The sequence below is a fragment of the Stegodyphus dumicola genome, chromosome 5 (assembly GCF_044657685.1).
Source record: "Stegodyphus dumicola isolate Sdum_Otavi_A_Nest chromosome 5, ASM4465768v1".
Taxonomy (NCBI): Eukaryota; Metazoa; Arthropoda; class Arachnida; order Araneae; family Eresidae; genus Stegodyphus; species Stegodyphus dumicola.
Genome location: NC_140772.1, coordinates 216,318,991 through 216,346,467, shown reverse-complemented (window position 1 = coordinate 216,346,467; position 27,477 = coordinate 216,318,991). Strand labels below are relative to the sequence as shown.

The following is a 27,477-nucleotide window of genomic DNA, read 5'->3' as shown; positions in this document are numbered from 1 at the left end:
TGGTAAAGGGTCATATATGCTTTTTCCAGTTCACACACTTAAAATAAGATTTGAAAAATATTTCTGGATTTTTTTTTTAAATATGATGTGTACACCAGATAACTTCCTTGCCTATCAAATTATAGGCACTTTTTACTACATTTCACTTAAACTTATTTCTTCGAATTTCATTACAGATATATATCTCATTCAATCAATTCAGTTCTCACCAAAAACCAAAATGCCTTCATTAAAAATTGTGAAAATACCAAATACAGTTTAAAAATGATTACTATTAAAATTAGAATTTCTACGCAAAATATTTATTCTGTCAGCGAGCAAGAAAACATATTTTTTGGGGCACAAAAGTGGAAGTTTACTTTTGATTCTACTCGATAAAAAGACACTGAAGTTGATACACAAACTGATTTAATTCACTATTCTACTAACAGTTTCAAATGCAAACAAGTGGAGGATTCGTTAGGCTTAGTAGCACTTAAACAACTTCTAAATTGTAAATAATTCGGGAAAAAATGCGCAATTTACTAACATATAAGAATAAAAAACTGAGCTCTCCGGGCCGAGCAACAGAGTGGGCATATATAAGTACATATTTATATGTTTTTTTGGGTGCGGCTGATTGCAGCGTAAAAGCAGGTGGAAAACTACATGTTATAGCAGTTCCATATACAAAATGTCAACCTTCTGAGTCTACTCGTTGTTCTGTTACACGAGGCATATACATACGTTCATACATACGTACAGAAGTCACGAAAAAAGTCTCTTCGGAATCGATTGTAAATCCATTTTACAATTCGTTTTGGAAAATAGTGTCCTTTACTCTGTCCGTACGTACAGATGTCTCGCAAAAACATTGTTGAAATGGATTCGAGAGCGGTCACAATGGATATTTTTGTTGAAATACGATACTTGATATTTGTCGTGATTACTATATTTCCTTCACTTCTTACAAGGAAGAAAAAGGCGTTCCTCCGAAAAGAATTTAATGGATTACGGAATTTAGTGCCCCATCTCAATTAAAATATATATTGCAAAGAGATTTTCTATTACATTGTTAATTACAAAATGGGTTGAGTGAATGAAATTCTCAATTAGCTGTGCTTATTTTAGCTTTAAATATGAACTGAGATTAAAATAAACTTGAATTATTATTTTACAAAATCTGTAGCTACTTATAATTTAATTTATTTTTTGAGATATGATTAGCTAAAAATGTAGCAAATTTTGAGAATAGTTAGTGAAAACAGCTAAAATCTTATACTCTGACTAATAAATTAAATTTAATTAAGATACTTACAGTTTGAGTATACTAAAATCTTTATTTTAAGATGCTACGCTACTTAGTTTTCGCGAATTGGATACTTTTCATCTTAAAACTTTTGCTATCTTTGGATAATTTGAAACAGACATCATATATTCCAATTTTTAGTCCAAAGGTGTCCTTGAAGGACTATTGTTTTCGTTTTGCGATTTTGCGTTGAATCACTATAAATGTCCATTTCACTTTTCAAACTGTTGCCACCCAATGCTATAGTCCTGCATTATATTTGAAGAAATTAAATAATGAAAAATCTGCATAAATTTATGTATATTTCTCGCATTGTGATAAAGCAACGGAACCTACAGCCATCGAGTTTTGAATGAAATAATCCTCCTAAGAATATGGGCATGTGGAAGACCATATTTGAAAATTGGAATCTATTTTATGATCGACTTCATATTTTGTAAAATTTTAACGATTTTTTGAGTGACAAACTCAAGGATTTCAAAGCGAGCAATAGCAACACTCTACGGGTGAAAAAAAACCTTTGTATCTCCAGCGCGCGAAACTGTGTATCGGAAATTCTAAAGATATGCTCATTTTAAAATTATTTTGCGACATTGCTATTGAACTGAATTTTATGGTTTAAGTGCAAAGAATATGATATTTAATAAATAAAGGTAACACACAAAGCGTTAAAAAAAGTCCCTTTGGACGTAATTTAAAATCTGAAAACTTTCAGATTTTTTTTTCCTTTGTTTTCTCTAAAATGGAGAAAACAATTGGATAAAAGCAAACTAAATTTTTCTTCATTATTCTTTTCAACTAGTATCTGCAATAAATATCATTAGCTGTTTCCGCAAGCTTTTTCAGCACTAATTTTATACAACCGATACAGAACAAACCTAGAGATCTTCTTGTCACAATAAGAGCTTAGCAGTTAGAGTCAACAATGGAAGGATATTGTCGTTCCAATCTCCCCAATCGGAAAGGAAGGCATGCTGGATTGGTCTCTCTCTCATCAATGACAACAACCCTTCCTCCCGCGCTTCCCGTTTCCCTCCAATCCCCTTTCCTATATTCAAGCATAATAGGTATGTACATTGGATGATCCCCCTCCCGTGTTCCTATCAGAAGCACGTGTATCTGATTCTATGGGGAACATTGCTCATCTCCGCTGACCTACGCAATCACGGTAGGAATTTCTGGAGCAAAAGGGACAGATGTTCTGTCATAGAATTTAGGATGGAAGGCATGTTCATTAGCTGTTGTAAGTTAGAGAACTATATTATGAATGATGTATCCATAAATTAATTTAGGTACTTATAGACCTAGACATACAGGTTACAGAGAGTGATAATAATACTATGGTAATTTATTATTGTATTATTGCATTTATTATCGCACTAAATTTAAATAATAAAGTTTTAGGTTTACATGCATGGAATTCATCTGGATACGAATCTTTTAAAAGTGTTTTATAGTAAGGAAATTGTGCGCATTTTAAATAATATTATGTTAAGAAAGATAGTTCCATTCTCAAACAAATTTGTTAATATGCTTTGCTACAAAAAGGGTACGATGTTTCTAAGAACAGCTAAAAAAGAAAATCGTTCAAAATAAAAATTACTTTACAAAAGGAAAACTAAAAAAAAAAAAAAAAAAATATCTAAAAATTTAAGAAAGACAAATTTAGTTTGCTTTTATCCAATTGTTTTCTCCATTTTAGAGAAAACAATAAAAAAATATCTAAAAGGTTTCAGATTTTAAATTACGTTTTTTAAGGTTTTGAGTGTTACCTTTATTTATTAAATATCATGTTCTTTGCACTTAAACCATAAAATTCAGTTCAAGAACAATATCGCAAAATAATTTTAAAATGGGCATAACTTTAGAATTTCCGATGCGCAGTCTCGCGCGCTGGAGATAAAAATATTTCTTCTGTACAACATTGCCATTGCTCGCTTTGAAATTCTTGAGTTTGTTAATAATAAATTCGTTAAAGTTTTACAAAATATGAAATCGATAATAAAAAAAAATTCCAAATTTCAAATTTGGGCTTCCAGATGCCCATATTCGCAGGAGGATTACGTTATTCAAAATTGAATGGCTCTAGGGACCGTTGTTTTATCACAATGTGAGAAGCATACATACATTTACGCAGATTCTTCGTTATTTAATTTCTTTAAATATAATACAGGGCGATAATATTTGGTGGCAACAATTTGAAAAGTGAAACAACGCTTTTTGTGAATAAACGCAAAATGCTAAAACGAAATTAATAGTTCTTCTGGGCAAATTGCCCTTTTGGACTAAAAATATTACAAACATTCTGCTGATTTTTGTTACTTAACTTCTCCAATAAGGAATATTCTTGATCGTAAAATTATACTTATATTTAATAATTAAGTTATTTAATAATTAAGTTAATATTTATACTTATTTTCAGTATGATATAAATTCGAATTGTGGCAGACAGAGGTAATAATAGTAGGGAAATAATTAGTAGACTGTTTTAGTAGGGAATGGGCAGTTCTAGTAGGGATGAAAATGTGTTATTTTATAAACAAATAGATATTAGAGGAACATAAAGTATTATGTAATGGTGTAATGGAACTTTGCATTATTCAGCATTCTATTACGCGAAAAGAAAAGTGTTCAAATATTTCAGTATGAATGAAATAAGTTCTATATATTTTAATAATAATAAACGAGCTATGTGATTCCATAATATAAATTTTACTCTACATCTGTTTAGAAAAGGCAGATGGTAATTTTGAAATTCCCCCTCGTACTAGCCTTGACGCCGAGCAACAGTCAAGTTCAGCGAAAATGAGAATGGTCGAAATGGCTTTCCACGAATGTATGGAATCCGAGAGGTACCTTTCTCGAAACTCAACTCCCCACCGTTCCGGAGGAGATGATGTTACAAACAAACAAGCGATCAAACTGACAGAGAAGCAAATATTTTAATAGTACAACTTATAAACATTTGCACAAATATAAAATAATGCATCATGGAACAAAATGGCAACAGAAAGTAACTGATGGCATTTACCTGCTTGTTGCAAGATAAAATTTCTTTGAGTGAAAGAGGTTTGACAATAAAGTCTCCTCATAATTTTCATTTTTTCTTTTTTTTAATGGATAAGTAATAGCTAGTAAAATAAATAAAGAGCAGGAATTCTATGAACAGTACATACTTGTATTAATGTTAATGGGGTGCATATTTGCAAAATATAGTAGCCAATTAACTTGTCTTACATATTACATTGATCTAAATTAGCCCTAAATTGCATGAATCATACTGCATAATCTTAATATCATATTAAATCAATGAAAAACATTAAAAGCATGTAAATATATTTTTTTAGCCCCTAGGAGCATTAGCCCACAAGGGGTAGTGGTCTCCTAAAAGGATTTTGCGTTGAATCACTATAAAAGCCGGAATCCCTTATCAAATTGTTGGTGACAAATATTATCGCTCTGAATTATATTTTAAGAAATTAAATGATGAAGAATTTGCATGAATGTATGCATGTTTTTCGTATTGTGATAAAACGACGGTACCTACTGCCGTCAGATTCTGAATAACGTACTTCTTCACCCGAATATGGACACCTGGAAGCCCGAATTTTGATTTTCGGATTTGTTTTATTGAGTATTTCATATTTTGTAAAAGTTTAACAAATTTTTTATTACCAAATCCAATAATTTCAAAACGAGCAACGGCTGTACTGAACATGAACAAACATTTTTTTCTCCAGCGAGCGAGACTGTCAATGGGAAATTCTAAATATATGCTGTTTTTAAATATTTTATTGTGTATTTCAAATTTTGTAAAAATTTAGCGAATTTTTGATTAACAAACTCAGCGATTTCAAAGCGAGCAATGGCAATATTGTACAAAAAAAAAAAAAAAAAAAAAAAGCATTTTTGTATACAGCGCGCGAGACAGTCTATTTGAAATTCTAAGAATTTGCTCTTTTTATATTATTTTGTAATATTGCTGCTGAATTTAATTTTCCAGTTTAAGTGCGAAGAACATGGTGAAGAGCCCGAATTTTGAATTTCGAATTAGTTTTTATTACCTATTTCCTATTTTGTAAAACTTTAAAGAACTTTTCACTAGAAAAACTCATCGATTTCTGATCGAGCAGTAGCAATACTGTACGGAATAAAACATTTTTATCTCCAGCGCGTGAGACTGTCTATCTGAAATTCTAAAGAGAGGTTGTTTTTAAATAATTTTAGCCCAAATGAACACTAGCCCAAATGCTCTGGAAACGTGTATGTGTATGTAAATGAAACAAAACGCCCATTTGAGCGTAATATAAAATCTGTCAACTTTCAGATTTTTTTTATTACTTATTTAATTTTATTTGACATTCAAAGATCAAGTTATCTGGACAACTGAAGCTACTGGGTATCACATACCTGGATAATTGCATTTATGTTATATTTTAAGTTTCATTTACATTTCTTTCAGGTGAAGTAATATATCAACAAGTAGAACTCTTCGGCTTTCATCTTAAGTGTCGCTTTAAAGACTGATAAGAATATTTGATTCTTTTTATTCCACATCTTTATCTGCAACAGATGTCTTTAAAGACAAGAAAGTAACTGCGTGATGCTGCGCAATGCGTGATTTGCAGTAATAATTTATTAACTCTCGGTCATAGAAATGACAAAGAGTTAAACATATACCAGCTTCCATCTGCATAACAATCCAGGCATCAATCCAGGAACCAAACCGCTGTCACGTCAGACTTAATTTCACTTTTAAACTAAATACATGACTACTTAAAGGGATACGTAAGTGCCCATGTACTTGCTAAACGCGGCGTAGAGATTTGCTAAATGAAGAGCTCATTACGATGATCATTATTTACATAAAGGGGCAGTTTAAATTTATATATTCCTTCGACGTTACCTTCTGGGAGGATTTAGTAAGGAAAGGAAATTGTCGGTGTCAGAAAAGGGGTGCACGATTTCGTACAATGATTAATTAAACAGGGAATTTCGTTCTAATAATATGAGTGGCCATATTTAAGGTATTTCAATAGTGAAATTCTTCAATGTCCCATTTGCTTCCTTCCATCTACTTCAACCCGTCAAGAATATCTTCGAAACTTCCATAATCCAATCTCATAAAATTATTTAATTTCATTATTGATGCAATAATTTGGGAAATATCCCAAAGCAATTCAGCAATTCAGTATTAAGCAATTCAGTCTCATCATATTAGTTAAGTTATTTACATTATCGATGTAATAGTTTGGGAATTATTCTTACATAATTCAATCTCATCAAATTATTTAATTTCATTATTGATGAAGTTTGGGAAATATTCTTAAACAATTCAGTCTCATCAAATTATTTAGATTATTTGCATTATTGATGTAATAGTTTGAGAAACATTCTTAGATAATCCAGCCGCAACAAATTATTAAAATTATTTACATTATTGATGTAATTAATTTAAATTATTTACATTATTAATTATTTTCACTAAATTATTTACATTATTAATTATTTTCATTAAATTATTTACATTATTATTATTGTAAATTATTTACATTTTCATTATTGACTATTATTAACACTGCTGATGTAGTTTGGGAAGTATTTTTAAGAATACTTATTAATTCTTAAGAAATTATATAAATTATTTACATTTCTAATGTAACAATTTGGAAAGTATTCTTAAATAATCCAATCTCATCAAATTATTTAAGTTATATGCATTATTGATGCAATAGTTTGGGAAGTAGTCTTAAATAATCTGATCTCATCAAATTATTTAAATTATTTGTATTGTTGATGTAGTAGCTTGGGAAGTATTGTTAAGAATACTTCTTAAGAATTCTTCTTAATTCTACTTCTTATTTCTTAAGAAATTATTTAAACTATTTACATTATTGATGTGATAGTTTGGAAAGTAATCTTAAATATTGCAATCTCGTAAAATTATTTACATTATTGACGTAATACTTTTGGAAGTATTTTTAAATAATCCAATCTCATGAAATTATTTACATTATTGACTGAATTTTTAATATTTACATTGCATGATAGTGTGGAAAGTATTCTTAAAGCTGCCTTTCAAATGATGATAGTTCTTATATCAGGCAGTCTCATCCATGCGATCTAGCTGTTTGAGAGATATTTCCAAGAAAAGTAATTAAAAAACATTCTTTATTCGTAAAAAGCAAATTTAAAGGAAAACACCACATCCCGATATTCATTAGGGGGATATTACGTAGGAGGATATTACGTCATTCAAAATTCGATGGCTCTAATTTCTTCAAATATAATGCAGGACTCTAACATTTGGTGGCAACAGTTTGAAAAGTGAAACGGACATTTATAGTGATTCAACGCAAATCGCAAAACGAAAGCAGTCCTTCAGGGACATAGCCCCTTTGGACTAATTATCAAATTATAATTAAATGATTACTATAATGTCAAACTGAGTGAATATGCTCTCTGGGAGTTTAAATTAGCTATGGTACTCAAAACGGTATTGTAACTTAGAAAATTGTATTCATTAATATTGAATTTTGACACTGACAATATAATCCTTAAATGTATCTTTTCAATCTGTAAAAGTCTCGCTCGCTTTTTTTTACAAGCAAGTTTTCAAGTCATTATTTTTAATTTGTCTCGAGAAAAGTTTAGGTAGTACTGAAAAAGCTACCTCAAGATGTATACTTAAATGTTGCCAATCATTAGTCAAATAACCCATAAATATCAGACAGCTCCCATCTCGGTTCTAGGAAGTTGAGCGGGCTAGCGATATACTTCAAGATTTTCCTATGTATATGTTACCGTGAAAGACCGAAATTGGAGAATGTCGTCTTTCTCCGGAGAATATCAACATTCACCAAATACGTCGGTGAAAGACCGAATATTTCACTACATTCTTGTATATTCGGACCCTCACCGGTGTATGTCGACAATCACAGATATGTTCTGGTGAAAGTCGAAAAGAAAGGTCATAAAGTGCCTTAATAGTTTAAGTTGTTGCAATAAATAAGATTTGAATGACATAATTTAGTAAGTTTTTTATTACTGTTATTTTATTTTCTTATTTAGAACGTACTGTATAATTATGTAAATTTTTAACTTCTATTATTTTCCTTTCTCATTTTGAATGTATTGTGTATTTTAGGTTCTCATGTTCTTAAGTTCTTATTTCAAGTCTCAAGTGCGTTTATTCGCGACTGAATTACGGAGAAGAAAATATAATATTATTATATGTTCAACATTCACCATTAGTACATGCATATTATTGCATTATTAATGTCGACATTGACCGGTGTAAATCAGAAATAAGAGTATTTGGAAAATATTTCGGACATACACCAAGAGACTGTGTGAATGTTGACATTCACCGGTGAAAGTCGACATTCTCCAGATTTCAGTGTTTCACCGTAACATATATAGCAAATGAGAGCTGGTTTTCCTTAAATAGTCTTCTAGGGTTCATCTCTCTTGCTGGGCAGATAACCTCGAGTGCTTTGTTGTTAAACTAACTAAACAAAGAAAGTGCGTACCTGGAGTTTCATACTCTTATACATTTCCAAATAGCATCTTGAAAACTGTCAGATAAGCAGTAAAGGTTATAAGGTGAGTTTTATCAAAATATAAATACTTTTCTCATTCCATCCTTACTTTTGTATTCAATATGTAAGTAAAACGCATAGGATGGTACCGCCCCTTTCCTTATAGAATGTTATTTGAGCACATTAAATACTGCGCTTGCACTGAAGATTTTGAGAAAGAGCCAATTCAAGATTAAATATATCTGTTTATCTCCTCGAAAACTTCAACATTACAGAAAGCTGTTAACAACGTACTATCTTAGAATCTTCTTCAAAGAATAGACGCACACATCCATTCAAACTCTTTTTCTTCCCTGCGATCATTCACTTCAGAAAAATCATGTCTTTGACATTTTCTGGCGTGGAACAAGTATCACGGTGGCGTTCCATTGTTCCCGTTACGCGGAGTCACATGGACCGTAAATCCAGGATGGTAGAAAGTGACGCTAGCTCAACCGGACAAACCTCTTATTCAAAACCACTTTTAGCAAGAGAATTTTTGAGATCTCTTTCAATGGATTAGGCGTAAAGAAAGATGTGGAAGAAGAACTTTTATGTGATTTGGTGTATTTTTCACAAAGTTGGCCTTTAAAAGGGAATTTTTGCTTTTCTAGATGCACTTTGCGGATAGAATAAAAGAAATGACGTAATACAAAATATTGATCCCTTGTCAGTGAAAGCAAAGCATATTCATGCGTCAGAACGTATGGAAAACTTAAGAAGTGAAATAAATTATCTCAGTTGGTAAATCATTTTCTTGTTTATTTTTCGTCGTCTCGAGTCTTAATCGAGATGTAATTTAATAATTTTTGTTATGTTATAATAGAAAACTACCCCCCCCCCAGACGGTATAGTGGTTAGGGGAGCCGACTGCGATACCAAAGGGCCTGGGTTCGAATCCCGGAGAACGCATGGTTGCAACTGTGTGTCCCTTCCTAGGAGAAAAGGTGGCCCACCTACTGGGCGTTTCCGTAATAAAGTGACCACCACATCTAGCCTTAGTAGTGGCTAAGCCGAAGTCAACTGACGGCCCGCCATTGGTTAAAATAAAGTAATGTGATGCTTAGAATTTTAAAGACAAACCTAAAATCAATTCTGCTTACAACTGGTACCATTTACAGGATCACGATTAGCAGAATGCAAATGTAATATATTGAGCGAAACACACGTCAGATCTCAATCTATTCAAACATAGAGATCTGTCCCGACATAGAGATCTGATCAAACATAGAGATCTCCTCAAACATAGAGATCCCCTCAAACATAGAGATCCGACCTGACATAGAGATCTGACCTGATGTAATATAGTGAGTGTTTCCCTCAACATATTACGCCAAGTCAGATCTCTATCTCTATGTTTGAAGTCAAATGAAACATCCAAAAGCAAATAAACATTACAAATTAAATCATTAAAACACAAATAAACAATATTTTATTTGTTAACTTGTGTGGAAATGATGTGCAATAATTAAATAGTTGCAAAAAAATCTAGGAATATTTAGCCTAAAAGGGCTATTTGTCTCGAAACGGCATTCTGGCGTCGGTTCATTATAAACGACGCACTACTTTTTTAATTGTTGCCATCAAATATTATGAAATTTAAAGAAATTAAGTAATGAAGAATGTGCATATGTTTCTCTCACTGTGAAAAAACTATAGTACCTAGAACCATCAAATTTTGAATAACGTAATCCTCCACCCGAACACCACATCGAAGCCCAAATTTTGAATTTCAAATTTGTTTTATTATCTATTTCATATTTGGTAAAACTTTAATGAATTTTTTCTTAACAAGGTCAACAATTTCAAAGCGAGCCATAGCAACACTATACCGGGGGGGGGGAGGGAGAACATTTTTATCTCCAGCGCGCGGGACCGTCTATCGGAAATTTTAAAGATATGCTGTTTTTTTTTTTAATATTTTGTGATATTGTTGTTGAATTACGTTTTATGTGGTTTAAGTGCGAAGAACATGATTAATTGAATTGAGAAATATATTTCTAATGAAATTAGAGGAAATAAGTTTAAATTAAATGTAGCAAAAAATGTATATAATTCAACAGGCCTTGCGAGGAAATCATGTGGCTTCCACACCAGATTTTGTTTCAAATAAAATAAAAGTACGTTTTGTAATTTCTGGACATGAATGCATATTACAAACTTACGACATGAGCTGAACTAGAAGCAGATTAAGCTACATTTTTTTCTACGGCAAGGAAAATACAAGAAATTAAACTGGAAGAATTATTGAAAGTTTTTTGGTAATGCTTTAAGGATATTGCTTAGAATTTCGCTTTCCCAGCCAATTGCTCAAGTAACCAACGCTGAAGTTCTTTTTATTTTAGCCGCTTAACTGCTTGGGAAATTTACATTACTTGAGCTATTTTTATAGTCGCTTCAAATAAAAATGAAAAAAAAAAAAAAAAAAAAAATCTGAAGTTAACGCGTAATAAAATAAAATATAATTGAAAAATTCTGGTCGCGCAAATAATATCTTTTAACTTGTTCAAAGCACCGATTCTTGATCGAAATTCCTAATAGAAATGAATTGCCCAAGTAAATAATCTTTATCTTGTGAACACTAATTGAAATAATTACACGGAACTTATTCACTATGCGCACGTGTAATGAGAAAAGATTAAAAAAAAAAAAAAAATGAGATCGGTAAAGATTCAACATTAGTTTAAGTACGGGCCCTTATACAATTACCCTAAACAGAAACGTTAATAAAAAGTCTGGCAAACGTTTAGAAAAGAGAAATGAAAGAGGAGAGGGGGGAGCCACTAGAATTATTGCAGTTTCCGAGTTAGCTTTTAGTATCTGTTTCTTGTTGAGAAGCGACTACTGAGATTCCTCCTATGCTTACCACCGCAGCTTTTTTTTAACCGTTTTCTTTTTCGTGCTTTTTTTTTTAATCTACCCACCTGGCTAGTTTACCGACGCGTTTCGGGACAAAGCCTTCTTTCAATATTCTTGTTGAATTGGTCATAATTCTGACTGCATCTGAGGCCCCAAATTCATCGTAGTTTAATGCAATCTTCTGCTTCAAACTTTGCTAAGGTGTCGTCAGATTTGTAATATATGGGTTTCGGTTGGTTTGATGATTGTCTTAAGGTATAAATTTCCTTAGCCTATTATGCTAATGAAACAAACTCTGTATGCAGTATTTACTGAATTTATTGGAGCTACTTTTGAGTAACTGACCGTTTATTTTTTATTTTTATATTTAATTGTGCTGTTTAAGTTACTGATATTCCAAGAAAATCCACTAAATAACAATTAATTAGTCCAAAGGGGCTTTGTCCCTGAAGGACTATTGTTTTCGTTTTGCGATTTTGCGTTGAATCGCTATAAATGTCCGTTTCACTTTTAAAACTGTTGCCATCAAATGTTAGAGTCCTGCATTATATTAAATAATGAAATAATAAAAAAATAATAAAAAATAATAAATAATAAAAAATAATAAAAATAAATAAAAAATATAAATAATAAATATAAATAAAATATAAATATAAATAATAAAAATAATGAAATAATGAAATAAATTAAATAATAAAAAATCTACATAAATGTATGTATATATCTCGCATTGTGATAAAACAACGGTACATAGAGCCATCGAATTTCGAATAACGTAATCCTCCTACGAATATGGGCATGTGGAAGACCAAATTTGAAATTTGGAATTTGTTTTATTATCGATTTCATATTTTGCAAAAATGAATTTTTGATTAACAAACTCAAGGATTTAAAAGCGACCAATGGCAACACTCTACGGGGTGGGGGAACCTTTTTATATCTAGCGCGCAGAACTGTGTATCGGAAAAAGGCTCATTTTAAAATTATTTTGCGTCACTGCTATTGAACTGAATTTTATGGTCAGTGAAAGAACATGATATTTAATAAATGAAGTGCAAAGAACATGATATTTAATAAATGAAGTGCAAAGAACACGATATTTAATAAATAAAGGTAACACACCAAACGTTAAAAAACGCCACTTTGGACGTAATTTAAAATCTGAACCCTTTAAGATTTTTTTTTTTTTTTTTTTTTTTTTTTTTTTTTTTAGATGTATTTTTGCTTTTCGACCCGGGATTTTTGACATTATGTATGTCCTTGGCGGAGATTTCGCCCAAAAGGTTTTGGATCGCTAAGTTATGTTTGTTGCGTTACCATATTGAACGTTGTGATTATATGAGAGTGAATATTCATATCCGAATGTTTTCACCTCTTTACATGCAGCTCCAAAACCTAATTATTGAGTTTTATGTGCCTCTTTTCGTCATCTGAGATATTACTGTAATTTCCTCAAAATTGCGGTAACCCAAGAGTTCTTCAATTGTCCAGTGTTTGCGTATACAGACTTTTACTTTGGAGATTCGCCATATGAAAAATTGCGAAGTCTCTAAACATAGAAGCCACAGAATGTCATCAAGTGGTAACATTGGCTTTGTGATAAGATTTCTCCCAGGACATGATGTAGAGTCATTAGATTATTTTGAAGCATGAGTACGTGAAAAATGAGCAATGCCCTAGCCAGGCCTCCAACCTGGACCTCTCGAATACGCTCCGAGTGTGTTACCGTTACATCATGAAGGCATGCTGGGAGAAAGGAGAATATACCTTAATATAATCCCTTCTTTAGAAGACGACTGGGGATTATGGGACCCAATCGCCAAATCCTGGTGTTGACGAATTATCGCCCACCATCTTTTCTTTCTGGCGCTACTGAAGATTCATTAGGTTATTTTGAAGAAGGAGTACATGAAAAATGAGCAGTACCCTCGCTGAGACTCAAACTTGGACCGCACCAATACGCGCCGAGTGTGCTACCATTACACCTTTTACAGGGCGACTGGGGATTACGGATACAATCCCCAAATACCCACACCTTGAAACGTGATTTGGTTTTGGTCCCATAATAGCAGAACTTTCAAAATGATGATATCACTGGGATGACAAGGTGAAAACGGCAACCCAAGAATGGTTATCGGACATTGGACGAGATTTCTTTGCAGAAGGCATCGACAAACTTGTACCACGACTCGACAGATGCTTAAATAACGGAGGTTAATTGCGTTGAAAAGTATATTTTGAATGGAACTTTAAGATACAAATAAATTTATTGTAAAATTTCTCTCCTCTTTTGTTTTCTAAAGCAGTGCAACTAACAACTAACTTTTTGACTGACCAAAGTCAAAAACTATGTCAAATTTACCCTAACAACGTCAAATTTCAAATTATACCTGTACTACTTGTGCAATGCAGCGTCTTTCTTATCTTTATTATTGTGTTACGGAAATTTATCTGGGGAGCTCTGTATGTATAGCTGTCCGAAAGTGTCTTGTTGCAAGCATTAAAATTCATTATTTTATTAGAGATACGACATTTTGATGAGAAGACGTGGTTGCTATTGACCTTAAGTTTGGAAAAAAATTTAATACCTATAGATCCGGAAGAAGATAAGAATATATAAAGTTTTTAAATGACCATCAACAGTTCACTTGAATTTTATCTCTTCCATATAGATGTCAAAACAGAAGTACAGATATATCGATGATTAGGCGTTAATGGCTAAATTCTTCGTCTGTTGCATTTCAGTGACTTCATCAGCCAGAATAAAGTTTTTTTATGATCCGGAAGTCGGTTCGTTAGAAGAGGTTTGTGACACAGATCTTTATCAAGATTTTGTACTAAGATACGAATATTTTGCCATGAAAATGAGATCATTCGTTAATGGCTGACAGAATGATAACTTTGCGTGTCTTCTGAACAAGGCACGCTAGCAACGTTGTATTTTAATACTGCTGGAATGCGGAGGTCAGTGTACTTTAAAATGGTATTTGTCGTGAAAAGTTACCCATTTCAAGGGCTTATAAATAGGAACATAATGAAACTGAAATAATTGTTCCGCAAGGAAGTCGATGATAATACATTTGAGAAATTGTAAAGAAATTGTGCCTTAGGAACGCTTAAAAAAAAAAAAAAACTTTCTACTTTTACTAGCTACTGAAACATTGTCTCTTACATGTTACTGAAATTAACTTTATGATGTTAAAGATACTTGTATCTCTAATTTATTTGTGTTAATAAACGATGCATAACAACGAAAATTAGATCATAATGATTTCAACCATCAGTTATAAGCTTTTGTTAGGATACTGATAATAAACTATATGTGACATGAAAGCAAATGATGGTGTTATGCTTTATTAGCCTAAATAGGCCGAATGAAAATTTATTAGCCAAATTAGGAAAATTTTCAACCAAATGGGATATTAGCCTCAAAATGGTATTTTGCTTCGAATCACTAAAAGCATTGAATCACTTTTCGAATTGTTGCCACCAAATATTATCGCCCTATATTATTTTAAAGAAATTAAATAATGAAAAATCTGCATGAATAAGTGCATTGTGTAAAAAATTTGTTTACACTGTGAGAAAACAATCATACCTTAGAGACATAAAATTTTGCATAATGTAGTCCTTCACCCGACCATGGGCACATGGAAGCAAACCGAATTTTAAATTTCGACTTTGTTTTATTACCTATTTCATATTTTCTAAAACTTTAACGAATTTTTGATTAAAAACTCATTGATTTCAGAACGAGCTGTGGCAACGCTATAAGAAATAAAACATTTTTATCTCCGGTGAGCGAAACTGTGTATCGGAAATTCTAAAGATATGCTGTTTTTAAAAAAAATTTTGTGCACTTCAAATTTTGCAAAACTTTAACGAACTTTTGATTAACAAACTCAATTATTTCAGACGGCAACACTGTACGAAAAAAAAAAAAAAAAAAAAAAAAAAAAAAAACTCTGAAAACTTTCAGATTTTACATTACACTCAAAAGGGCGTTTTTTTAACGTTTCCTGTGTTACCTTTATTTATTAAATGTCATATTCATCGCACTTAAAGCATAAAATTCAATTCAGCAGCAACATCGCAGAATAATTTTAAAATGAGCATATCTTTAGAATTTCCCATACGCAGTCTCGCGCGCTGGAGATTTTTTTTTTTCGTACAGTGTTGCCATTACTCGCTTTGAAATCGTTGAGTTTTTTAATCAAAAATTCGTTAAAATGTTACAAAATACGAAATCGATAAGAAAACAAATCCCAAATTTGGGCTTCCAGATGCCAATATTCGCAGGAGGATTACGTTATTCAAAATTTGATGGCTGTAGGTGCCGTTAATTTATCACATTCCGAGAAACATACATATATTTATACAAATTCTTCATTATTTAATTTCTCTAAATGTAACACAAGGTGATAATATTTGGTGGCAACAGTTTGAAAAGTGATACGGACATTTACAGTGAATCGATGCAAAACGCCAAAGCGAAATTAATAGCCCTTCTGAGCTAACGCTCCTTTGGGTTAAAAGCATTTTCATCTCCAGAACGCGAGAATGTCTATCAGAAATTCTGAGGATAGGCCGTTTTAAAAGATTTTTAGCCTGAAGGAACGTAAGCTTCAATGCCCCGAAACGTGTATGTGTGCATAAATGAAACGTCCCTTTGGGTGTAAGAGCTTTCGGATTTTTTTTTTTTTCCTCTATATCAAAATCTAGACTTTGATTAGAAAAAAATTTATCTGAACTAATTATTATATGGTTTAAAGTAAAAATAAAATTTTTATTTTGATCAGGCTGCTTGCTTCTAGCTTTCATCAACAATTTTTTATAATTTTGCATCGTTGTATGCATTTTAGAATTCAAGTCAATAAATTTTAATGTGTTTTACCAAAAAAAGAAAGAAAGAAAAGAAAAGGTATGAGTTATTTTACTAAATGAGGCCTCAGTTATTATAATGATAAATGGGTAGTTTGATGCGCACTGATAAGTACGAGTTCGAATTTTGTAATGATAAGACGCAGATGTTTGTGAATGTCCTGTCTTTCAGAAATGATACTTAAATAACCCGTGGATTCGAAAATACTTTCGGGGCAGAAATCTTTTCGAGAACAAAATTCTTATGCCGGGGAAAGTGAAAGGATATGAGATTTTCAAATTCCTGGCCTCCTCTGGAGTATTGTACACCCTAAGTCAATTTTTAAGTGCTTTATCTTTACTAAATAATCTTTTCTTATTACATCTCTTTTTGAGCTATTGAAAAAACTAAAACATTTCAGAAAAAACTAAACCAGTTTCAAATAATATAAACATTATTACAACAACATTTATATAATTCTGAAACACATAGTATTGATTTATTTTACGCAATTGCTGTTATAAATATATAAAATTAATAAGTGCAGCAGATAACTGTAATAAGCCAAAAGTACTGTTGAAAATATTGAGCCAAATACTCGATTAACTAAAGGCAGAGGATTAACTGAGTTTTGTTATTGTGTATCTCAGAATAATGGACAAGTTGTCACAAGCTACCAAGGTAAAGAAAAGTTCCTACGGGGATCATAAACAATAGGAGAAAATATGCGGGATTATAGTACTTATAGTAGATGATGTCACATTATTTAGATTGATTTTTTCCATAATATTATGTAATTTAATTGTACATAATCTGGAATGTATAAATTTTGTTAAAGCATCCATTATAAATTGCTCAGTAGTGAAAATAGATTAAATTTTGTACCTGTATGTAGAAGTATAAAAAATGACGAAGCTAAAACGTTGACTGCATAGAAAATATTACAGCTTATTGTGAGAATGGAATTCTAAGCGCGAGTTCCTAACTTATATTTGGCATTAAAAGCTATCTTCGATTGACAACGGCAGGCCCACCAGTGCCTGTCAGAGCGGCAAAATCTCGGAACACTGGTAGTTTCAGCTGCCTTAAATCTTCTGTTTCCCACAGATTTCTATTGAGATGCAAAAGCAATAATTCTTGTTTTGAATGCTAATTTAATTTATATGGACAAATGAACTTATTTTTCGAACTGCTTAGAAATACACGTAAATCATTAATAAAATGTTTCTATTAATTATAACATGAATTATTCTAAGTTTCTCTTTCGTAAGTTTTCGTGGTTTTCCCCATGTGTAACGTGTATACGAGCCAGTTTCCCTTAGAAAGTCCTCCACGAAGGCATTACTCCCCTTAGGCAGATAGCCCTCGAGGCTTTGCCATAATCGCACACACACACACACTTTCGTAAGTTTTTTTAACTGCTGCAGGATTAACTGCTATTTTAGGTTAACTGTGTTTACAGTAGCCGATAACTGCCATTTTAGGTTAACTATGTTTACAGTAGCCGATATTACTCTAGTTAATAGGGAATTTACTAACCAAAATTAATAAAGAATATTTATTTTTATGAAGAATATTTATTTATTTTAATATTTATTATTTCAAAAGTAAACGGCTTAGTCTGATATACTAAGGAGCAGACATGGACGTAATAGCATTAACTTGTACATTTCACTTTCTATAAACAGCATAATTTTTATTTAGCCCAATTAAAGTAATATGACATAATTCTTATACGCATTCTACTTTTTTTTTTAAACAGATATTAACTTCAGTGTGTTTATAGAGACATTAGAATTTTTGATGCTGAGACACGTGAAAATGAGCAATGCCCTCCCCGGGACTCGAACCACGGAACTCTCGATGTACGCGCCAAGCGTGCTGACCATTATGATACGAGAGCGTGCTAAGAGGGCGAGAGAAATACCTTATATACTCCCCCTTTTAAAGGGCGACTGAAGATTAAGGGACCCAATCGCCAAATAATAGTGGTGGCGGATAATCATCATCCACTACCGTTTTTAGTTCGGGCATCATTGTAAAGACACTAGGATTTTTGATGCTAAGAGACGTAAAAATAAGCAATGCTCTCGCCAGGACTCGAACCACAGACCTCTCAAAGTACACGCCGAAAATGATGAGCATTACACTACAAAGGCATGCTTAGAAGGCGGAGAAATACCTTACATGTTAACCTAGAAGATGCAGTACTTAATATTTAACTGCTTGTAACCATTCGAATGCTATCTGGCTTAAGAAATATGCCCTCGCGGAAGACTTTTTCATAGCTCCTGAAAACGAGCTGCTGCACACGAGGAAAACAAAAAATCTTTATTCTGCTAACCCGAAACTCCATTTTCAAATCATCAAAAGTGGTAGGTTAATAAGCCTTTTCAAATATATGTTTGTCTGCTAGATATAAGTTGTTTTTCCTTCAGTCTTAAGAATTTTTTTCGATATCATTTTAACTACTTCATTTAAATTAGTAAATTGCTAATTATAATACATTTTGATATTTTGTATGGTGATCGTTCAAATAACGGGGCCACAGTGAGATTCCAGGGTCTCCCGCCCTTTTTAACCAAACGACCAATCTCTCGGGAGGACTTTCGGCTCGCTCCATATTTAGAGTGACTCTATGCTGACTGACACTGTACATTTACAAACATCCATGCCTTCTCCGGGATTCAAACCCGGGTCCTTCGGTACGCCAGTCTACGTTACTAACCATTATCCCGGTCGCATAATTCACAAGTGCACATTAGTATCGCCACTGAAGGAAGAGTTTCAAAAGCGGAGCAATAAGCTGTTGCTCTTGTGACGCTGAATGTACGAAACTGTGCATATGAGCTCATGTTGTTGTTTACGCTTTGTTTTGCATTTGTTTCGCAGTTATAAATGTATGGCGTAGAAATGCTGCTTTCATTTTATACGTTTATTTAATCGTCAACATTTCACTTTCGCGAAACTTATCACGCAATGGATATTCGAATCAATGTTCGTGCCATGTTATCGGTCTTTATATCGAGAAAATGACTAAAGCTACAATTAGCGTCGAATATTATGCATTTAGAAACACCTGTAGATTAAAAGAATTCAAGTATATATATATATATATATATATTTTACTAAGCCGAGAATAAGTGGAAGTGTTACAATGAATATAGTATTCTTTAATTTCCAGTGCTTGCATTCCTTTGATTTTGAAAGTGTAAGATTCAAAATATATATTGTAAATGATCTGATTGTACTTACTGTTTACATCAAAAGTTATATATGAATAAATTAAGTATACTCGTTTTTAATAAGATATGTAAATTAAGTTTGAAGAGTATTTCTTGTGCAGGCAAGACATTTAAGAATGAACAATTATTAAAGTGAAATTTAACACACTAAATATTTAGGAATGCAAATTAGGCAAATACACTTTAAATAAAACTGTGCACTGGCTATTATTACAGAATATCATTTTCATATAGACCGTAATAAAAAATGTTAAGACTTCTACTATATACACACATAATCATGTTCATATTTGATATAACTTCGCAAGGAAAATTTTCACAAGAAATCCGCGATGCTTTAATTACTTTGTGCAGGAAATTGCTTGACAAAACGTTTTCAACCATCTTGCTTAAAGCGCGTCAGAAATTATGTGAAATGACAGAAATATTACTGGAAGCCCATTGGTCCGTTCTAAAAGCCACTTCCACGGTGGCGATACATATATGCACTTCCGAAATATGCATCCCGGTTGGGAGGCACATTAAATTTTAATTTAGATTTAGATATTGCATGAAATACCTTATATGTACAGGATATGTGGAGAGGAGGCATTAAAACTAATTTTTGTTCATTAATAATGAGATTATTTAAATTAAATATCAGTGTCTGGAATAAAACGTGGGTTATATATAAGCAAAATCTAAACGTTATTTACAGAAAATTACTAAGGGAGAAGTAACTAAATATTAGTAAACAAACCTTTATTTTAAAATATTAAAGACAAATGAATGTCCGCTAGTTAAGCAACTTTTAACTCAAACCCTTTTTCTTTTATTCAATCTAATTCAATAAAATTTTAAACTTATTTTTCCAAGCACTAAACAGTCCTCGTTATTGTATTCCACTTGTCACTATATATGTTCCTCTGCATAAAAGGCCGTCGCTGAATGCCCTGTAAACCTCATGAATGGGGATTCAGGTAGCCAAACCGACTAGCGAGTATGCACGTGCTGCCGACCCCCTTCCTCTGTACCACCTGACGGCACAGCATGACGTTCGGCGGAATGAATGATACAAGGTAGCTATTACATGTCATTTGGTAATGTACTTACAACGTCCGAACTGCTGCTGACTCCGCTCCCCTTTTCTGCCTTTCCCTATACAGTATCCCGTTCTCTTTATTCCTTTCCTCCTGATTGCTGTTAAAGCAAACCTTCTTTTGACATTTGTTAGCTGTGTAGCTGCGGCATTTAAAAGGGATATAGTGGTTGTAGATATTGAATAGAGTTAAAAAAAAAGAATCTGATATCCAGCCCCTTCTTTCAGCCCAAAAAGGCGTTGGCCCTGAAGGGCTATCACTCTAGAAACGGCATATTGCGTTGAATCACTTCAACTATCACTTTTCAAACTGTTGCCACCAAATATTAGCGTCCTGTATTATATTTAAAGAAACTAAATGACGAAGAATCTTCATGAATGTGTATCTATTGCTCGCTTTGTAAAATAACAACGGTAGCTAGAGTAATCAAATTCTGAATAGCATAGTCCTCCACCCGAACATGGGCACACAGAAGCCCGAATTTGGAATTTGTTTCATTGTCTATTTCATATTTTGTAAAACTTTAACAATTTTATGATTAAAAAACTCGACGATATCAAAGCGAGCAATGGCAACACTATGCGGGGGGGGGGGGGAGGGAATCTTCAGCGTATGGAACTGTCTACTGGAAATTTTAAAGATATGTTGTTTTTAAATATTTTGTGATATTGCTGGTGAATTGAATTTTATGTGATTTAAGTGCGAAGAACATGATATTTAAGATATTTAATAAATAAATGTAGTACATAAACCTTTAAAAATACGCCCTTTGGGTGTAACATAAAATCCGAAAGCTTTCATATTCTTTTAGCCCAAATGGTATTAGCCTAGAAGGACCATTAGCCTCAAAACGGGATTTCGCGTTGAATCAGTTATAAAAGTCTGAATGATTTTTCAAATTGTTGCCAACCAAATATTATCGCCCTTTATTATATTTAAAGAAATGAAATAATAAAGAATCTGCTTATCTCGCATAGTAATAAAACGATGGTACCTAGAGCCATTCAATTTTAGATAACGTAGTCCTCCGAATATGGACACTTGGAAGCCTGAATTTTGAATTAGGAATTTGTTTTATTGTATATTTCATGTTTTGTAAAAATTGAAGGAATTTTTAACTAACTCAATGATTTCAATTCATCAATTAATCAACATTTTATGTATCTGTAGAAGATATTTCTTTTGATAGATTTAACAAATTCATTTTTTGATAGATTTTTTGATAGATTTAACAAATTCATTTTTGATAAATTTTTTGATAGATTTAACAAATTCATTTTTTGATAGATTTTTTGATAGATTTAACAAATTCAATTTTCTGAGAATTGATTATTCAAACTGTATTATTCTTTCAGTGTTCGTGTACCACCCAAAGAAGGCCAAACAAAGTCAAATCCCAGTAAAAGGCATCGTGAAAGGCTGAATGCAGAACTGGACACTTTAGCAAGTCTACTGCCATTTGACCAGAACGTGTTATCGAAACTGGATAAGCTCTCAATCCTACGATTAAGTGTTAGCTACCTCAGGACCAAGAGTTATTTCCAAGGTAAGTGAAGTTCTTTCTTTAAAATCAGAAAGGAGAGGATTTTAAATATACGTATATGCGTACAGACGTCACGAAAAAAAGTCTCTTCGGAATCCATCCTAAATCCATTTTACAATCCGTTTTGCCAAAAAGAATGCGTACGTACAGACATACGTACGTACGTACGTACAGACGTCACGAAAAAAAAATCTGTTCTGAATCCATTTTGCAGTCCGTTTTGGGAAAAAGACTCCTTTATTCTGCCCATCTGTATAGATGTCACTCAAAAAATCATTCAAATTGATTCAAGAGCGGTCAAAATAATTATTTCTGTGCAGATATGATACCCGAAATGTTTCGCGGTTACAATACTTCCCTTACTTCGTACATGGAAGTAAAAACAGAAAACTTCTGTTTATCACATTAATGTAAACTATGTACCCTGTGATATTTTCATTATTTTTGTCAATAACGCTCTTATAACATTATTTTTCTTTTTTTAATTCACTACGCTTTCTCTCGCTTCTATTGACATTAAATAACAAATAGTCTTTTATAAATTTTTAATGCTATGGAAAATTGTGTTTTCCTACTTGATATAAAAAATATAAAACAAAATTTTATCGCTTTATATAACTCACAAAATTAGCTGCTCTTAAATTCTTTGGAAATGTATTAGTAATTAAATCCTATCTTTACGCATGTAGACTTTTAAGATGAACAGCACATTTCTATTTCCTCTATTACTACAAAAACTGATGCTTTATTCCATTGCGCATGAGTCTCACAATTTTTAGAAGAATAATTCATTTTTAATGTAGCAGTAATAAACCAAGTAATAAATATTTTACTATTTAGCTACCAAAGCAGGAAATTTGGTTCGCAGATTTAGCAGTTTTTCTCTTACAATTAGTTCAGGTCGTCTCACTTTGAATTGCTTTCCAGTTATACATTTTGCTCAGTCATGAAGTTCAACAAAACCATTGTGCACATATACAAAACTGAATACATTAGCTATGAATTATTGTGCCTCAAGTAAAATATTATCTTATAAATATGGAAATGAAAAACAAAAAAACGAATTTGATTTTATGTTTTTAGAATTATGCGCTTTCAGGTTTTATTACCATAACCAAACAACCTTATAAAAGGAATTTATAAATGCTAAAGACTAATTAAAAATGTTCGTTCCACCAAAACTCTATTCTTGAAAACGCCCACTGCGCCTTATTTTACTTTCAAGTAGGTTTAGAGATTCGTTAAGTGATTCCTCTCATGAGAAAAGAAAGTCGCATTTTCCTTTATTAGAGTCAACTAAATTTTGCTGGGTTTTATTGAAATGAAAGGTGAAAAAGGGTGAACAATGCCTCGTTTATATGTAAGGTGTCACTATATATCAATTCGGTTAGGAGCATTTTTTTTTTTTTCTTTTTTAATGATACGTAGAAATAACGAGTGCGTAACTTTTCTGGGTTCTATAAAAAAGACTAATGTATATCATGCTATGTTTGTTTCCTTTTTCTCCGCCTTTTAAAAAAAACTGTCCAACCTGCTTATTAGATCACAGAAAATCAGAGCAAAACATGCCTTAATGACACAATTAGCTAACTCCAAACTAAGTTTGTTTTTAGTAATGTGGTGATTCATTTGAACCAGAATCAAAATGGCTTATGAGAAAAATCAAGAGGTAACTAAATCTTTGCAGTAAGTTTTGAAATAAAGAATATATTATTTTACTTCTTTTAATTCTCCCCAAAATATTATAACCTTCAAAATATTTGAAACTCTGATAGAAAATCGCTTTTTAAATTTTCTAAATCGATTTATACGAAGCGATTTATGTAAAGTATTGAGATACGGGATAGGTCATTAATGCATGATTTATTCTGATTTTCTGCATTAGAAAGAAATTAGACAAGAGTGATGTTATGAACTTCCATCCGTACTGAGGATAGGAGAGTTTTGTGTATTACAAGATCTAATTTCGTATATGTTTCTGCAGACTGTGATTGAATCAGTTCAGTTAGTAAAATGTTCAGTAAATTTTTATACAGTGGCTCCCAAAAGTGTTTGGACACTTTTAGAATTTATAGAAAAAGCGGTGTAGCCCGGAATTAATTCGAATATAAATCCCAATATTTCTTCCCATCACCTTCATGCAATTTTGAATAAAACCAAGCTTTTCTTTTTTTTAATACTGGCCTATCTTCATTCTCTAAAATTGAAAAATGTAAGAAGCCATAGATAAAATACGTCACGAAACTGATCGTGCGCCAAAACACTTTCGTAAAACTTCATAAATAAAATTAGTCTAACACTTTTTTTTTTTTTGCTTTTAATGACGTTTAGCTTTATTTTTTGCTTGCTTACTTCGTCATAATTTAATAAATATTTAAAAATTTGTCATAGTCGTAAGGAAACAACAAATATCCCTGGAAAATTGACTACCTTTCATCAGAAGGGTGGAAAATGGATACGGGATGTTGTTAAATTGCAAAATTTATCCCATTCTATGGTGCAGTATGTGATAAAACGTTTTAGGGAGGAAATCGGATCGAAAAATGAGTAAGAAGACGTCGTCCGGGAAAGTTAATTCAACATGATCAGTAATAGTTAGAATTAATTAATTAATTAATTAGCTAATAGTTAGAAAATTTCCGAAAAATCCATATTTGAGTGCTGTAAAGATTTGTACAGAATTTACTGAAAGATCGTCTACTTCAGTTTCACCTGAAACTGTTTGACAAATATCAGCTGGATTGCATAGGCGCTTTGCTTTTCTTTCATTCCTAAAATCAATGGTAGATAAGCCAGAAGCGTATTGGAACCATGTCTTATTTGAAATCAAATTTAACATTTTTGGTTTCTACGGGCATGTAATATTATGGAGAAGAAAAAAGGAGGAACTTAATCTCAAGACCTCGGTTGGTACAGTAAAGCATGGCGGTGGAGGTGTCCTTCTGAGACGCTTCATTTCGCATCAGGATTAGGTACTTTAGTATTTATTGATGGCATAGTGAACCATGCTCTTTACTTAAGTATTTTAAAAGATAATTTAAAATTATCCTCCAAAATTTGGGTATTAAAAGTAACTCTTTTTTTTTTTTAAATCAGAATAACAATCGTAATCATATGTCCCTCACCCAAAAATGCCGTTTCGAGACCCAAAATGCCGTTTTGAGACTAACAGCCTTCTGGGCTAACGCCCCTTTGGGCTAAAAAGAGCTCAGGTTTTAAGGAAAATTGATACTGTACTTGCTCGCCTATTTTTCCGTTCACCCAATTGTCTCTTGCATTTTAGCAAAGGTTTCGAAATTTTTAGCTACTCACGTAATTTTCAACATCTTCAAGCAGTTCAGAAAGCGAGCTACCCTAAATTTCAAAGTCAGCTCGTCCATGTAGTAGTTTTTTTTTTTTTTCACCTCACTAACTGATTTTCTCGTGGATTTTCACAGTTTTACCAATACATAATGTAAATATGAGACTTTAAAGGTCCTTAATGAGCGTATCCTTCCTCTCAGGGAAATAGTCTGATAGTTTATCTGCCTGATCAGACTGTTAGGCATGTAGTCTTAGTGCAATTACCATAATTTCCGTTAACCATAATTTAACAATTTCAATCCAATGAATCAATTTCAGAGGACCTAGTTAACAACAGCAAGTTTACTCGACCAGAGAAGAATGATCAATAAAACCGTTACCAGACCTGTAAGCTTCGTGACTGCGCATCGAAAAACACATTTCTGGGAATCCTCACTTTTGGGATATCTGGATTGGTTTATTTACGCAAAAACCAGCTCTTCGGCGTAAACCTACGCGAGAGAAATGTAAGGGAGATATTTTCGCCAGCTTCGTAAAATGTCCCGCGTACATAGTCGGCACATAAGCTTTCTCGGAACTGCTCAACTAAGAACTCTACTTTTTAAACAAATACCAGGAGAAACTTCGTTTCTTGGAAAAATTGGTTCTGGAGTCACACGTAGCTGGATGTGATAATCTTATAAACCTTTCAGTTAACCTAACGATGTTTTTCTGAGTTGTGCTTAGCTTCTGAATAATTGGTATACCTTCGCTTTATTTGAAATGGCCTATACGAAGCTTAGAAATATAAGAAAATATGAACTCAAAACAAAAGCCATTTAACAAACATAAATTTTTAAAATGAAGCAAATTCCGATTCTCCCACAGAAAATATTCGTAGCTTGAAAAACCTCCATTCATAAACTAAGAGATAATGAGTTTTGGCACCGCAAGTTTACTGCACAGATTATGGTTATTAAAAATTGAAAAAATTGAAAAAAAAAAGCTTTCAGATTTTATATTACGATTATATTCGGGTAGAGACGTACGTTATTTAGAATTTGATAGTTCTAGGTGCCGTTGTTTTATCACAATGCGAGAATTATACATGCATTTACGCGGATTCTTTATTTAATTTCTTTAAATATAATACAGGGTTCTAATATTTGATGGCAACAATTTAAAAAGTGATTCGCCGTTTATAGTGAATCAACGCAAAATGCCAAAACGAAAGTAATAACCCTTCTGGGCAGTTTGGCCCTTTGGGAAAAAAAAATCTATTTCCCCCTTCTTCGTGTATTCTATGCAGCTTGTAAGTAATATAAAATGTGGTCTAAGCAGCTTGTAAATAATATAAAATTTCTAGAATGTTTCATTTGCCAGTACTTCCCTTTTACATCTGTATTACACCTCGAAAAATAAACTGAGCTTATTTTTTTAAATTATTATTCTTATAACTTCAGAGAAAAGAGCCGCACCCTTTTCTTGATCGAGAGCCAAAACAGAGTTTCCAGCTGAATTAAATTTTGCAATATCGCTGGTGCTTAACAGTCATGTTAAGTTGCAGATCTCGAACAGTTATGTTATAAAAATAAACTGGTTAACAGTTATGTTATAAAACGGCTATGTTATAAAATAAATTACACAAATAAACTGGTTGCTGGAAATATCTACACCAAAAGAAGTCAGTCAGTTTTATTAGATTCCTACTCTAAAGTTATATCTTTCCATAAAATTTCC

General features: G+C 32.4%; 1 protein-coding gene across 1 annotated transcript in view; it reads left to right on the top strand.

Moving 5' to 3' along the window:
- Positions 1–27,477, top strand: part of LOC118195411 (uncharacterized) — a 380,537-nt gene that overhangs the window by 105,907 nt on the left and 247,153 nt on the right. The window contains exon 2 of the mRNA XM_085817665.1: positions 22,268–22,458. Coding sequence (XP_085673791.1) covers positions 22,268–22,458 — 191 coding nt within the window. The remainder of the gene's footprint in view (positions 1–22,267; positions 22,459–27,477) is intronic.